At 39.6% G+C, this 13,327-nt stretch overlaps 1 protein-coding gene across 1 annotated transcript; it reads right to left on the reverse strand.

Moving 5' to 3' along the window:
* Positions 1-4,841: 4,841 nt before the first annotated feature.
* Positions 4,842-12,202, reverse strand: MRPS30 (mitochondrial ribosomal protein S30). The gene is made up of 5 exons (XM_021696732.2): positions 11,591-12,202; positions 10,065-10,210; positions 8,801-8,906; positions 7,326-7,502; positions 4,842-5,207 (listed from the first exon to the last, which is right to left on the reverse strand). The coding sequence occupies exons 1-5, from the start codon at positions 12,189-12,191 to the stop codon at positions 4,918-4,920; spliced, it is 1,320 nt and encodes a 439-aa protein (XP_021552407.1). The 5' UTR covers positions 12,192-12,202; the 3' UTR covers positions 4,842-4,917.
* Between the last annotated feature and the right edge of the window lie 1,125 nt (positions 12,203-13,327).

The raw sequence follows: 13,327 nt of genomic DNA on the forward strand, positions 1-13,327 counted from the left end.
TTTTCTGAGAAGGGCCTAGGCCTTGGAATGCTGGGGCCTGCAAATCACTCTGCCCGAGGAATGCCGTGGGGAGTTACCTTCCCTGAAGCTAGCTTAGTCCAAACAGCCACCCTGTGATCTAAGAGATGTATGCATTGTCCCCTAAAGCTATGTTTAGCAGAACTCCTTGAACAGGCTGATCAGTGCATTGTATCTTTCCCGTAATCAGTGTTCTATTTTCTGCAAGACTCCTTGTCACACATCACTTGCTTGAGAAACAGAGTAATAAAGATTTAGGATTATCCTGAAGCACGAATAAAGGTGAGAGCAAAGAAGAGCAAAGGGTCTTCGTCTCTGACCGTTGACTCCCTTGCCTTCTCCTCTCTTTCACGGCAAAGTTTGGAGTCATCTTTCATCTGTCGGTACAGGGATTGCTGGCCATTCCTGGCACCAGAATTCTGAGATTAGTGAAAATTTCTTTGAACTTCACGTTTTATCTCTTAAAAAATGTGGCTTTTTACATTCTATTCCATGTGTTTTAATAGAAATATCATTTTTCTCAGGGTATTAAAGCAGGTTGGTTGACAGCTGCAGAGGGAAGATGGATTATATTTATTTAGTGGTTATATCCTGCAGCATCTTCACGTATCCCTAAGAGTAAACGTGTTCAGAATAACTTTGGCTATAACCTACTAACTTTATATGTAATTTATTACATTTTAAAATTTAAAAATTTTATTTTTACATTAATAAAATGCTTTCTTGGTCAAAGAAATAAATTTGTCAAGCATAGGAAATGTACAAATGTCTAGATTATATAAAAATATATCTGATTAAAAATGAAAAGGCAAGTAAGATAGCTTTCATTTTTATTTTTTTAATTTTTTTAAAGATTTTATTTATTTATTCGACAGAGAGAGATAGCGAGAGCAGGAACACAAGCAGGGGGAGTGGGAGAGGGAGAAGCAGGCTTCCTGCGGAGCAGGGAGCCCGATGCGGGGCTTGATCCCAGAACCCTGGGATCATGACCTAAGCCAAAGGCAGACGCTTACGACTGAGCCACCCAGGCACCCCTTGATAGCTTTCATTTTTAGACTGTGATATAGCTCTGGGAATGTTTGATTATATATTGAATATTCTGTCCAGGCAAACTAATAGCAACTCTATAGTTATTTAGAAAGACACTTTTTTCAAATGATTACGTTTCTGATTATAAAACTGTAACTTTTAGATATGCTGTGGTGTGGATAGAGTTCATGACCTATATAATTCTGGCTTTTAAGAATTCCCTGAAGTGGCGCCTGGGTGGCTCAGTAGGTTAAGCGTTCCCCTTCAGCTCAGGTCATGATCCCAGAGTCCTGGGCTCATGTCCTGCATCGGGCTCCCTGCTGAGCAGGGAGCCTGCTTCTTCCTCTGCTTTTGTGCTCTCTCTCTAACAAATAAGTAGATGAAATCTTTAAAAAAAAAAAAAAATTTCCTGAGACTTTCTATATTCTTTTTTTTTTTTTTTAAAGATTTTTATTTATTTATTTGACAGAGAGAGATAGCGAGAGCAGGAACACAAGCAGGGGGAGTGGGGGAGGGAGAAGCAGGCTTCCTGCCGAGCAAGGAGCCCGATGTGGGACTCGATCCCAGGATCCTGGGATCATGACCTGAGCCGAAGGCAGACGCTTAACGACTGAGCCACCCAGGCGCCCCAGACTTTCTAGTCTAATCAATGATTTTGTATACAAGTTCTATGACATTTTTGGGGTGCCTGGGTGGCTCAGTCGTTAAGCATCTGCCTTCCGCTCAGTCATGATCCCGGGGTCCTGGGATCGAGCCTCTCGTCGGGCTCCCTGCTCAGCGGGAAGCCTGTTTCTCCCTCTCCCACTCCTCCTGCTTGTGTTCCCTCTCTCGCTCACTGTTGCTGTCTGTCAAGTAAATAAAATCTTAAAAAAAAAAAAAAGTTCTATCACATTTTTAAAACTTTTTTCTGAAGTACCAAACTTTAGGGACACCTGGGTGGCTCAGTCGGTTGAGTGTCTGCCTTTGGCTCAGGTCATGATCCCAGAGTCCTGGGATCAAGTCCCGTATCGGGCTCTTTGCTCAGTGGGGAGCCTGCTTCTCCCTCTGCCTGGAGCTCCCCCTGCTTGTGCTCGCTCTGACAAATAAATAAATAAATCTTTAAAAAAAAATAAGTACCAAACTTTACTAGTTATTCCTTATTTTTAGTTACTCCAACTTGATTTACATTAACATTTCATATACTGATAACAATTTACAACATATTAATGACCTTTTAACACTGGAGTTTTGTTTTTGCCTTAAATTGCTTCAAATTAATATTGCTAGCTCTGCTTTATGCTTAATTTTGCCTGATATGACTTTGTGTACTCATTATATTCATTTTGATTCTCCATTCATTAGTTCCTCCTATCATTTGCTAATCAACTATAGTACACTTCCATAAACTGATTTTGTAAGTGACTTGGGCATCCTGACATTTTTTTTTTTCAATTGTCCTGCATTGTCTATTATCTTGGCTGGTCCTAGACTTCTTGTTGTAGCTTTTCCTCTGGAAGTCTAGGACACTGCTGCACTGTTTCCTAATGCTCAGTGTTATACAGAAGTCTGAGACCAGTTAGATTTTTGTTTCTTGGTAAGTAATTTTTCTCCCCAACTGCTTTTAGGCCACATCTAACTTGCGTAAATGAAGTTACTGCCTATTTCCCAAGTCCGTCCTGCAGCTTCCCACCTTCACTCACAGTTCCATCCACTTACTGTCCTCTTGTTGGAAAATACCCTCTCTCAAGAGCCAATTCAAATACCACTTGCTCCAAAACACATTTCCAGGATTCATACTAGTCAGAATTAACCCATCCTTTATCTAAATTTATGTCACTGTTGTACTTCTGTAGCACTGACATCTACAGTGTATTATTAAAGAATATACACCAGAGTGGTTATAAGTAGGTTCTGGAGTCAGATCACCAGGGCTGAAATTTCAAACCTGCCACATTGTAGTGTATGTTCTTCAGTAAGTTATTGGGTTTTCTGTGCCATTAACTCATCTGCAAAATAGTGCCTAGCTCATGGAATGTTTGTGAGGATTAAATAAGCTAATATATGTAAAATATCTAGACCACTCTCTAGAATATATAAGTGTTAGGTGAGGTCCTGATATGTATTATGGTATGTACGTGGTATGTGTTCTCCATTTGGGATGAGAAAAATTATTACGAGAGAATGAAACAGGTGTTACAAAAGGTTTAAGTATTCAAAGGATGGGACAATTAAACATGAATTAAATATAATCAGCTTAGGGAAAGCAATGGCATTTCAATTGAATCCTAAGTATTTTAATTACATAGAATTTTAAAAGCACTTTTGCATGCACTAGTTCATTTAATCCTTAAACTCTGTAAGGTAATTTTGTTTTATGGGGGCAGAAATAAAGGATGGCAACTCAAATTGCCCAAGATGCAAAGAGTTAGAAAGTGAAAGCTAACATTAAGAGAAATATCACTGTACTTGGAGCTTGGTAAGGTTGCTCTCTATACATCTGCATTTTTCCATCAAGGATGAATGGGGACGCAATATATGGATTGAACAGACAGGACCAAAGGTAGAGAATAGTATTCCAAGCTTTGTAAACTGCTTAAATAAACAAATGGTGGTGTGAAATGACATGGCTTTCTGGGTAAACTGAAAATAATGTGCTAAAGATGGAACACAGCACAAAGCCTTACAAAGCAAGCCTTTGGCTGAACTGAGTAACATCTTCCAGGTGCTATTCCTTCAGTTTAGCAATCATCTATGGCAATAATCCCTAGGCTTCTAGCTGAGGAATCGATCAATATAACTGTGGCCTCTGTCTTGAAAGAGAGAGAGCAAGAGAGGGAGGGAGGGAAGGAGAAAGGAAGGGAAGGAAGGAAGGAAGGGAGGAAGGGAGGGAATCTGTCATATGACTACAGTACCTAATTGGGTGTTTTAAAAATTCACAACAGGAGGTTCTAAAATAAAAACAGTAAGCATGATTATACAAAGGTAATTCCTTTTTCTCACTAAAAATGTTTTGAAGGAAATCTTAATTCTCAACAAGATTAACAATTTTACTAACTGACAACTGATTCTGAAACATAGCAAACCTAGTTTCCTCATCTTTGGGATAGAGCAAAACACGAACAGAATACGTTAACATTACTTCTTCTTCATCCTTTTTTTTTTTTTAATATAAAGATTTTATTTTTAAGTAATCTCTACACCCAACATGGGGCTTGAACTTACAATCCTGAGATCAGGAGTCGCATGTTCTACTGAATGAGCCAGCCCGGTGCCCCTGGGTCAAATATTTATCGAGTACCCTGCGCCATGTGTTAGGTGCTGGCATTAAATAACAGTCCTGCACTTGTTAACGTTACTTCTGAGTGCTAAGAACCTAAGTTGCATATAATTCATCAGTTATATTATTAATCAACTGTGAAATTGTGGAAAAGTCACTTAACTCCTCTGGGCCTCAGTTTCCTATACTTGCAAAACATTGTTCCAATTTTAAAGCAGTTTGAGTAGGACTCTGAAACTCTGTATTATTTATCAATGAAAAAATTAAAAACAAAAAATAAACATATAGCACATCTACCTATTCTCAAACTTTTGAATTACTGTCCTTCCGTTACTTTCAAAATCACATGCAACTAATACCAGGTATTGCAGATAGCTCAATTGGTCTCATCAATTAGCTATATATGAATAAAATCACCTTAAAACAACATATTCTATCTAAAATTAAATCCTTCAGTGTGTACTCTGAGCAAAATGAGAGGTCTAATCACAGGTTAACATAAGAAATATTTGTCTCAAAATAATGCATTTGACAAGTCTCATCATTAAAATTCCCTTTATTTTTCCTTCAGTGAAACTCAAGTATTCCCGAAGTCCTGAATCAATTATTTCTTCTTAGTTTTCCAACAGCTGTGATTTGTCTTCTTTTGGTCTGTTCAGTAGAAAGTGAACTAGCTGGAGCAGGACATCATCATTAAAACCTTTCACATTATTATCTTCAATTGTTTCATAAAGAGGCTTACTTTGTGTCCCCCAACATATATTTTTACGAGGGTTATTTCGATCAGCTTGTGCAGTCAGTGCCAAAGTATTTAACTGGTAGCAGAAAAAGGAGAAGTATTTTCCATCTGTGATCACGCCCTGAGAGACAAAAGGCCGAGTAACATCTGCTTCACTCCAAAATCCTACAGAAAAAAGTTATACTGAAATTTACACATAGAATATATATATATATATATATATATCTTTTTTTTTTTTTTTTTTAAGATTTTATTTATTTGACAGAGAGAGACACAGCGAGAGAGGGAACACAAGCAGGGAGAGCGGGAGAGGGAGAAGCAGGCTTCCCGCGGAGCAGGGAGCCCGATGCGGGGCTCGATCCCAGGATCCTGGGACCATGACCTGAGCCGAAGGCAGACGCTTAACGACTGAGCCACCCAGGCGCCCCCACATAGAATATATTTTACCAAAACAAAACATTTACACATTAGAGGGTATCAAATATCCCCTAAAACCTAAATTATTTTACCTACCAAATTCCTGAAGATCTCAAAGTTTCCTCATCTTCTCCATTCTAATCCTATATTCTATTTCTGCATCAAAAATTATTTCCTCCTTTCTGATATCCCCAAACTCATGACACATTCTCAACAACTTCACTCTTGAACAGCTTTCAACCTTAACTCGCTTCATCTAAAAAAAGCAGCAAGCTCTATCGATGCAGATCTCCCCTCCATCTAGTACTAACTTCGTTCACTTTCCCAGTACCAGTAGCATCTAGCAGCCAATAACCATTACGGCCATTTACTTCACCAAAATCTACAAAAAAAAATACCTTCAGAAAAAAACAGACTTTCTAAGGACTTCAATCATGTCCTTAGACAAATTCTATTCTTCCTTTACATATTTTGAAATTGGTTTTATGAACTGCTGTTATTTCACCTTGTGTTATCTTGTGTCATAGGTTCCAGGATGCCTTTAATACCTTTACTACTCATATTTTCTGGCTTCTTGTTCTAGACTGACTGGCTTTAACCTAGGGCCAAGCAGTAATGTTCTTTCCTCATACATATTTTCTATCAGCCTTCATGAAGACAGCCAATGAATAATATTGTTAGCATTTGTAATTAAATACAGGAAAAAAGAAGCACTTTACTTTTAAAGCGTAACCAGTGCCATTCTAATGCCTTTGAGAAAGATTCCTGTTTCTGCTTCTGTCTAATCCTATTCCTATTCTCTCCATTTAAGTCAAAAATTGTGAGTAAAAGACTAAATTATATATATGTATGAAGAAAACAGGTGAGCCTAGAAATAATTAAATCTGTATTAAATTCCTCCTGGGAACTCATATAGGATCAATCTGGTTACATATTACAGTTTACTACTTCAGGTTCTGTAATAAAATCCCAATGCCTCACAATGAGCTCTGAGATCTGGCGTCTGGCTTCCTTTATCTCATCCTCCATCATTCTCCCCCTCCCCTTTCTTCATTGTTCTTTAAACACCTCAAGTCTGTTCCTACCTCAGAGACTTGTATTTCTTTTGCCTGGAAGTGTCTTTCCCCCAAGTTTGTGCTCAGGCAGCTCCTCAACAGTCAGGTCTTCGTTCAAATGTCATTTTTTAGAGACCACCCCCTGAATTAGTCCATTTAAATGGAATCGGCCCCGTATCTCATTTATACCTGCACCTGGTAAGCCATTCTATCCCTTATGTAGTATATTTCCTCCCTACTATTACCACTAGCTAAAAATACTACATGTTTATTATCTTTTACTCTCCTCACTATAAGCTCCAAGACAGTAGGATCTGCCTGCCACATTCAACACTGCATCTCCAAGGCCAACACCGCCTGGTTCCTAAAAAGCATTCACTATTTACTGGATGAATAAACAATCTCTTAATCCACATCCTGGATATAGCCTTCAAAGATATTATACAGAACAGTTGTGATTTAATCTAAAATTTAATCCACCAAAGCATTTCCTTTTCCAGCTTCAGAAAGCTGCTATCATCTACAGAGTTGACTTAGTTGGCTACAGTCTTTCACCTACTTGAGAACATCAGAAAATAATTCATTCACACGAAAGTGGTCAAAGTAAAAGATCAAAGTAACTATCTACACACCACCTGCCAATTGCAAATGTAAAATATTTAATTATGAATTTTAAAACAACTGTGCTTTGTGTCACTGCAAGTTTTCAAAATGTTAAGATTCAACCTACAACACTTAACCCAAAGAAACAATTAAATTCTTAAAATGTCACAGGTATCTTCCAAGAACAATGCCATAAAATTAGTTTTACCTTGATACAGAGCTTGTGCTCCAGTCCAAGCAAAGAGGCTTGCGATAGCATTAGCTCTAAAAACAACTTCTATCTGATCAGCACAGTTCTGTTTCAAAAGCCTTTCCCTTTTTAATTTGTCGGGTAACAGATGAAACTGTGTGTGACCGTAACAGTATGGGTCTGCTGTCTTTGAGCCTGAAGAGCAAAATAAAAACATTTCAGGTGAAATGTACATGTGAACATCTGGAGCACACATCCTTAGTCTCTGCTTCAAACCCATCTTTCTCCTCCACACATCCTGTGATCAGTATCCGAAATATACAAGTGGGAAGGTTGATTTATTTCACTGATCATAATGAAGTTAAACTTCACATGAAAGTACAATCTGCTAGCTATCATCAAGCCCACTCTGATGACACAGGATTAGTCAAAAGAATGTATGTGAAGTTTATTTAAAATTCCCTATTTGGTTTTTTCAAACCTTTCATTCATCATTGGGAGCTACGTTATTTTGTCTTACTCTCCACATGATACCAACATTCCATTAAAAAGTCTCCTTTAGGGGAGCCTGGGTGGCTCAGTCGGTTAAGTGGCTGCCTTCGGCTCAGGTCATGATCCCAGGGTCCTGGGATCGAGCCCCGCATCGGGCTCCCTGCTCAGTGGAGAGTCTGCTTCTCCCTCTCCCTCTGCCTGCGTCTCTGCCTACTTGTGCTCTCTCTCTCTCTGTCAAATAAATAAATAAAATCTTTTTTTAAAAAAAGTCTCCTTTATCATTTTAATGTAATAATTACATACCTTGCTCCTAATTTTTTTTTAAAAAATGATTTTTATACTATATTTCCAAGTAAGGAAAATGAGAGCCAGTATTTCATGATGTGTTGATATTCTTGACTTTAGTAGTAAACTTTTTTCAACCAAAAGCTCCACAGTTCACACTCTAAGACCACAGTGACACTGAAGGGGCTGATAAAATACGTCTGGAGGACTAGTATAAAGCTGGTTTCTTAAAATCTTCAACTTTTGTCTATTAATTCAACTTGGAATTAATAGACAAAAAGATAGCAAAAGTATAAGCTACACAAGGGCAGACATCAGGCCTTATTAATTTTTATATTCCTAATGGTTATCACAGAGTGTGGCACAAACAGAAGACTTTTATAAAAAAGTCAATCACTGCCTCAAGTCTGGCTCTATACTGGTTTACTCCTGAAAAAGGACAAATTACTTTTTCTACATAATGAATCGATAAAAATACGTAAAACTATTTTTTAAAGTTAAATGCTCCTAGTTCAGTAGAAACAAGTAAAATTTTAAATGGTGAGCTGAAAGAATATTTTTCCCCCAATTTTCATGCATATTACAACAACCTGAGATTATGAATTATATTGCTTGTAAACTACCTGAACTTCTTGGTCATCAAGAATTAATTATGTAAATCTGCACAGGATACTTCAGACACATTGATGGCAAAATATTTCAAAAGAAAAACTTACCAATAAATATGGTATTTTCATATTGTCGTTTGAATAAGGGAAGTTTGTCTGGCTTACAAGTTATAACAGGGATTTCGACAGGTATAGAATAATCCAGCGGCACAAACTTCAAGAAAAAGAAAAGTCATAAATGAATTCACAGCAACACTAGTACTAATGTATAAATTTTACTCACATTTTTTTTTTTTTAAGATTTTATTTATTTATTTGTCAGAAAGAGAGAGCGCACAAGCAGGGAGAGCGGCAGGGAGAAGGGGAAGCAGGCTCCCTGCTGAACAAGGAGCCTGATGCAGGACTCAATCCCAGGACTCTGGGATCATGACCTGAGCCGAAGGCGGACGTTTAACCGACTGAGCCACCCAGGCGTCCCAATTCACATTCTTAATAGACTTAAAAATCTTAAGATGAGATGTTTTTTACAAAATGATTTGGTAACACCACCATCTTGTGATGGGCCAAATCCAGCCAGCCACCTGATTGTACAAATAAAGTTTTACTGCAACACAGTCAGGCACATTCATTTACATATGGTACATAACTGCTTTTACATTACTTCAGAACTAAAATGAATAGTTGCAACACAGACTTGTGGCCCCCCAAAGCCTAAGATATTTACTGTCTGGACTTTTGCAGAAAAAATGTGCGCGTGCGTGTGTATTCAGACACACAGACAACACTCAGAATATACTTATTTTCTCCACAAGAACTATAAATTAAAAAAAATGACCAGCTTATAATTATAAAAATGCCTTGATTTATGATTAGGTAGTGTAGTCTATCATAAATTACAATCATAAACTATTATCAATTGTTTATAGGTATTTTTAAAGATTTTATTTATTTGAGAGAGAGAGAGAGAACGCACACACACACAAGCGGCGGGGGGGGGTGGGGGGGAGGCAAAGGAAGAGGGAGAAGCAGACTCCCCCGCTGAACAGGGAGCCGGATGGGGACTTGATCCCAGGACCCTTACTGACTGAGCCACCCAGGCAGCCCAAAGTTTTTTATAGTAAGAAAAAGAAAAGATTTGTATGATCCTGAAAACTGATGCCTTAATCCTGCTTAAAAATTATTATTTGACCTTTGAGCACTATACATACCATAACAGGTTAAAAAGCTGAAAAAGAATTTCAGATGAGAAGTATGTGAAAGAAACTCAAAAGGGATCCATCTAAAACTTTTTATTCTACTAAGCCCATTACCTAGGCTGCCTATGACATTTCCTCATCAGATATCAGTAGATATATATGCAATAAATCCTTACCTGTGGGAGTTGTTTGGATATTCGAATCTGGTTGTGTGGTTTATCATTTATTTGGTATCGCAAAGCATCAACTCGACCTTTCCGATGACCACTAGGAATAATTTCTTCACCTCGCAACCAGTAAAAGTGAACTGGGCGTTTACAATCTATCAAAAGATATTCAAAATTTTATTTAATCATTTAGATCAATTTGGTTACTATTAGAATACCAGCAATACAGAACTTAGTAACTGTGGAAATTAAAAATTATCAAAAATTGCTCTTTGTTGTAAGATAGAGTCTGGGTTATATGATGATTTAACTTAAATGACTGTGACTTAAATATAATGCTCAAGCACTTATTGTCTACTTGTGCCATCCATCATACACTAAACACTGTAATGGAAGAGGTTTGTCGGTTAAGAATAAACATAAAGAAAATAAGACCAAAAGGAGTATCACTCACCAGAAATAAAAAGTTTTTATAGGAGTCAGAATTACTAAATCAATCTTCACAATAACTCTCAAAGGTATGCATACAGTTGTCATCACCTCCACTTTATAGAAGAGGGATCTGGGTCTTGACAAAGTCAAGTTCTCCTAGGCCAACAGTCAGTAGTCAAAATCCCCAAGGCTTCTCTCAAGACCACTTCCTTCCCAACTGAGACAGAAGTAACATGCACACTACAGGACTCAGTTGAACACACATCTACAGTTATAACGACATTAAGTCAATAAGTATTTATTAAGACACCTACCAGGCAGTAGCTATAAAGTAATGAATACCTCAAAAACACTGATTTTTAAAAACTGTCCGTTAATTTTTCATGTCTGCACTGAGCAGTTAGAAGAAGTTTCTGATTGTTTCCTGGGAACCCAAAATGGCTACGTTTGAATCCTGAACTCAAATGTACCAGCTACAGGCTCTCCGACTAGGTTCATTTTACCGTTCTGTACCTCAGGGTGGTTTTCCCATTCATAAAACAATGCTACCCTACTATAAACGGTCATCGGGAAGATTAAATTGGTTGGCACATAAACATTTAGAACAGGGCTTGGTACATAGTTAAGTACTGAGTAAATGTTAATTTTACTCAGTATCACCTTTAATGTTCACACTTCTACGAAAAAGTACTATTACCGTAATTCTCATCTTGAGAATGAGAAAAACTACTTTAACCCAAAAGAGGTTAATGAACTGACATGCAGTCATGTAACTTTTTGGTGGGAGGGCCAAAAGCCAACTTCAGGTCTGCCCCGCCCTCTAAGAGCCCCTTCTCTTAACCAACACTGTTCTTCCATTCCATTTGGCTGGACCTTCACAAAGCAGAACCAAACACTGGAATCGTGGAAGGCTGTACAGCTAGGAGGTGGCAGCCCAGGGCCGGAAGGGAACCCAGTCTCCAGATTCTTGGCGCAGTGACTGCTATTAAACCTGGCGGCGCCCAGCGAGGCGCGAAAGGACTAGAAATATAATTAACAATGCAGAAAGAAAGAAAGGAACAGTCCCCCCCGCCCCCGCCCGGCGTGGCAGCCCCAAGGCTCACCGAGGGTGGCGGTGGCCAAGGCGGGGTTGTGTGCGCTGAGCAGGCCCATGAGGGTGGCCACCAGCTGATCCAGGAAGGGCGAGGCGAGAGCCTCGCGGTCCTGGTAGAGGGGAGGGCGCCGCTTGCGCCGCAGGTAGAAGTGCTCCTGCAGGAGGCAGTCACACGCGGCGGCGCGCAAGGCCGCTAGGTCCAGGACGGGCGCGGGCTCCGCGGGCTCGGGCTCCGCGGGCTCGGCTGGCGGCGGCGGCAGGCCCGACAGGAACGCGGTCTTGGTGAAACTCTGATACCAGCGGTCAGCGTTCAGAGCGAAAGTCTGCGGATAAACCACGTACTTCATGAACTGCATCTTGGTGAGGATTCGCAGCTTCTCGTCCACCGACACGGCCGCGTGCACCGTCGCCTGCCACCGCTCCACTCGCCGCTGCCGTGCCGCCTTGCTCTTGGCAGTCAGGGAGGCCACAATCGGCGGGTAGCGCGCGACGGGGGCCGCCGTGACATCGGGGCCGGTCACTTCTGGAGCCGTGACGGCGGCCTCGGCCGCAGTGTGCAATGATAGCCCCGGCCCGCGGAGGGCTAGCCTGCAGCACCTGGCCGCCGCCATCTTTGCTCAAGGTTTCGGACCCAGAGGTTAATTTCAGGAAATGTCGCTGCGCTCTTGACGTAAGGACCAATCGAAAGCGGCATTTGAGCCAGGCTTGGGGAGGCGGATTCTCAGTGGGCCTGAGATACGTTGCGTCATTCATTTCTTAGCCAATCAGATCACTTCTCCAACTTAGTTTCCAGCGCCCCGGAGCGTTCGTAGACCCGAGGCAGAACTTGCTGCCTGTCGGTTTTCCGCGGGCCGGGCTGGGAGGAGTGAAAGTTTTAAGTAGGAGTTGCCGCCACCTAGGTTGCTCTTCCGACCGCGGCACGAACCCCTTGCCAAATATCATTTAGGAACTTTCTGCACCGGAACCTCTAGCATTTATTGGCTTCATTTGTGTGTGCCACATCCCACCTCTTGTCTTAGTTCTTAGGAGTTGAAATTTAATGGAAAATATTGTTCTAAATGTTTTATGGCTAATACGTGCTTTTAAAATGACGCAAGCATAACTCATAGATGGCCACTGCTAATCTGTGGAAAAATAATTCCATATGTTTCTCTATGTTAATTGATATATAATTTGTTTTAATTCCCCTAATTTACAAAACGGGGAATATACGTTTAGTTGGATTTAACTGGAAAAAAAAGGAAATAACAATAAAAACCACTAAAGAATTGTGTTTAAATTTTGCTTTGTATTAAAACTCATTATTATTTCAACATGAGTCGATTCCTATTAATCTTTCAGCAACCTGAAGAAAGGAACTGTTTTATTTTTATTTTTAATCCTCAGCAATCAATCAATACCTATGCATAGTGGGTCATCACTTAATACCCGCTGAAAAAGTCAATTGTTAAAATTACTGAAAATTTAAGCTCATTTCAGGTGATCTAACTTATTAACTCACACTCCTATTACAGCTAGGAACTGGAAAAATACTTATTTGGATTTATTGCAATAATTCTTGAGGGTATTGAACACCAAACATTTTGTTTCTAAAAGAAAGTTATAACATGTATATCTTTATGTTAGAAGTGATGATGCAATTTATGAAGTTGCAAGTCTATTAAACTGACATTTAGCAATACATACTTCAAATTCATTACAATATATCTTCTGTGAGAAGTTGCTAGCTTGAGATCAGGGTGCCAGC

This window comes from Neomonachus schauinslandi, chromosome 7, assembly GCF_002201575.2.
Source record: "Neomonachus schauinslandi chromosome 7, ASM220157v2, whole genome shotgun sequence".
In the NCBI taxonomy this organism is placed as follows: Eukaryota; Metazoa; Chordata; class Mammalia; order Carnivora; family Phocidae; genus Neomonachus; species Neomonachus schauinslandi.

Bases quoted from the DNA above. Each gene is read 5' to 3' on its own strand.
- MRPS30 (XM_021696732.2), bottom strand. From the start codon at position 12,191: ATGGCGGCGGCCAGGTGCTGCAGGCTAGCCCTCCGCGGGCCGGGGCTA. The intron at 7,503-8,800 runs GTAAGTTTTTCT...TTTGCTCTTCAG, and splicing joins TGAAAATACCATATTTATTG to GCTCAAAGACAGCAGACCCA. The intron at 5,208-7,325 runs GTAAAACTAATT...TTTTTTCTGTAG, and splicing joins AGCACAAGCTCTGTATCAAG to GATTTTGGAGTGAAGCAGAT.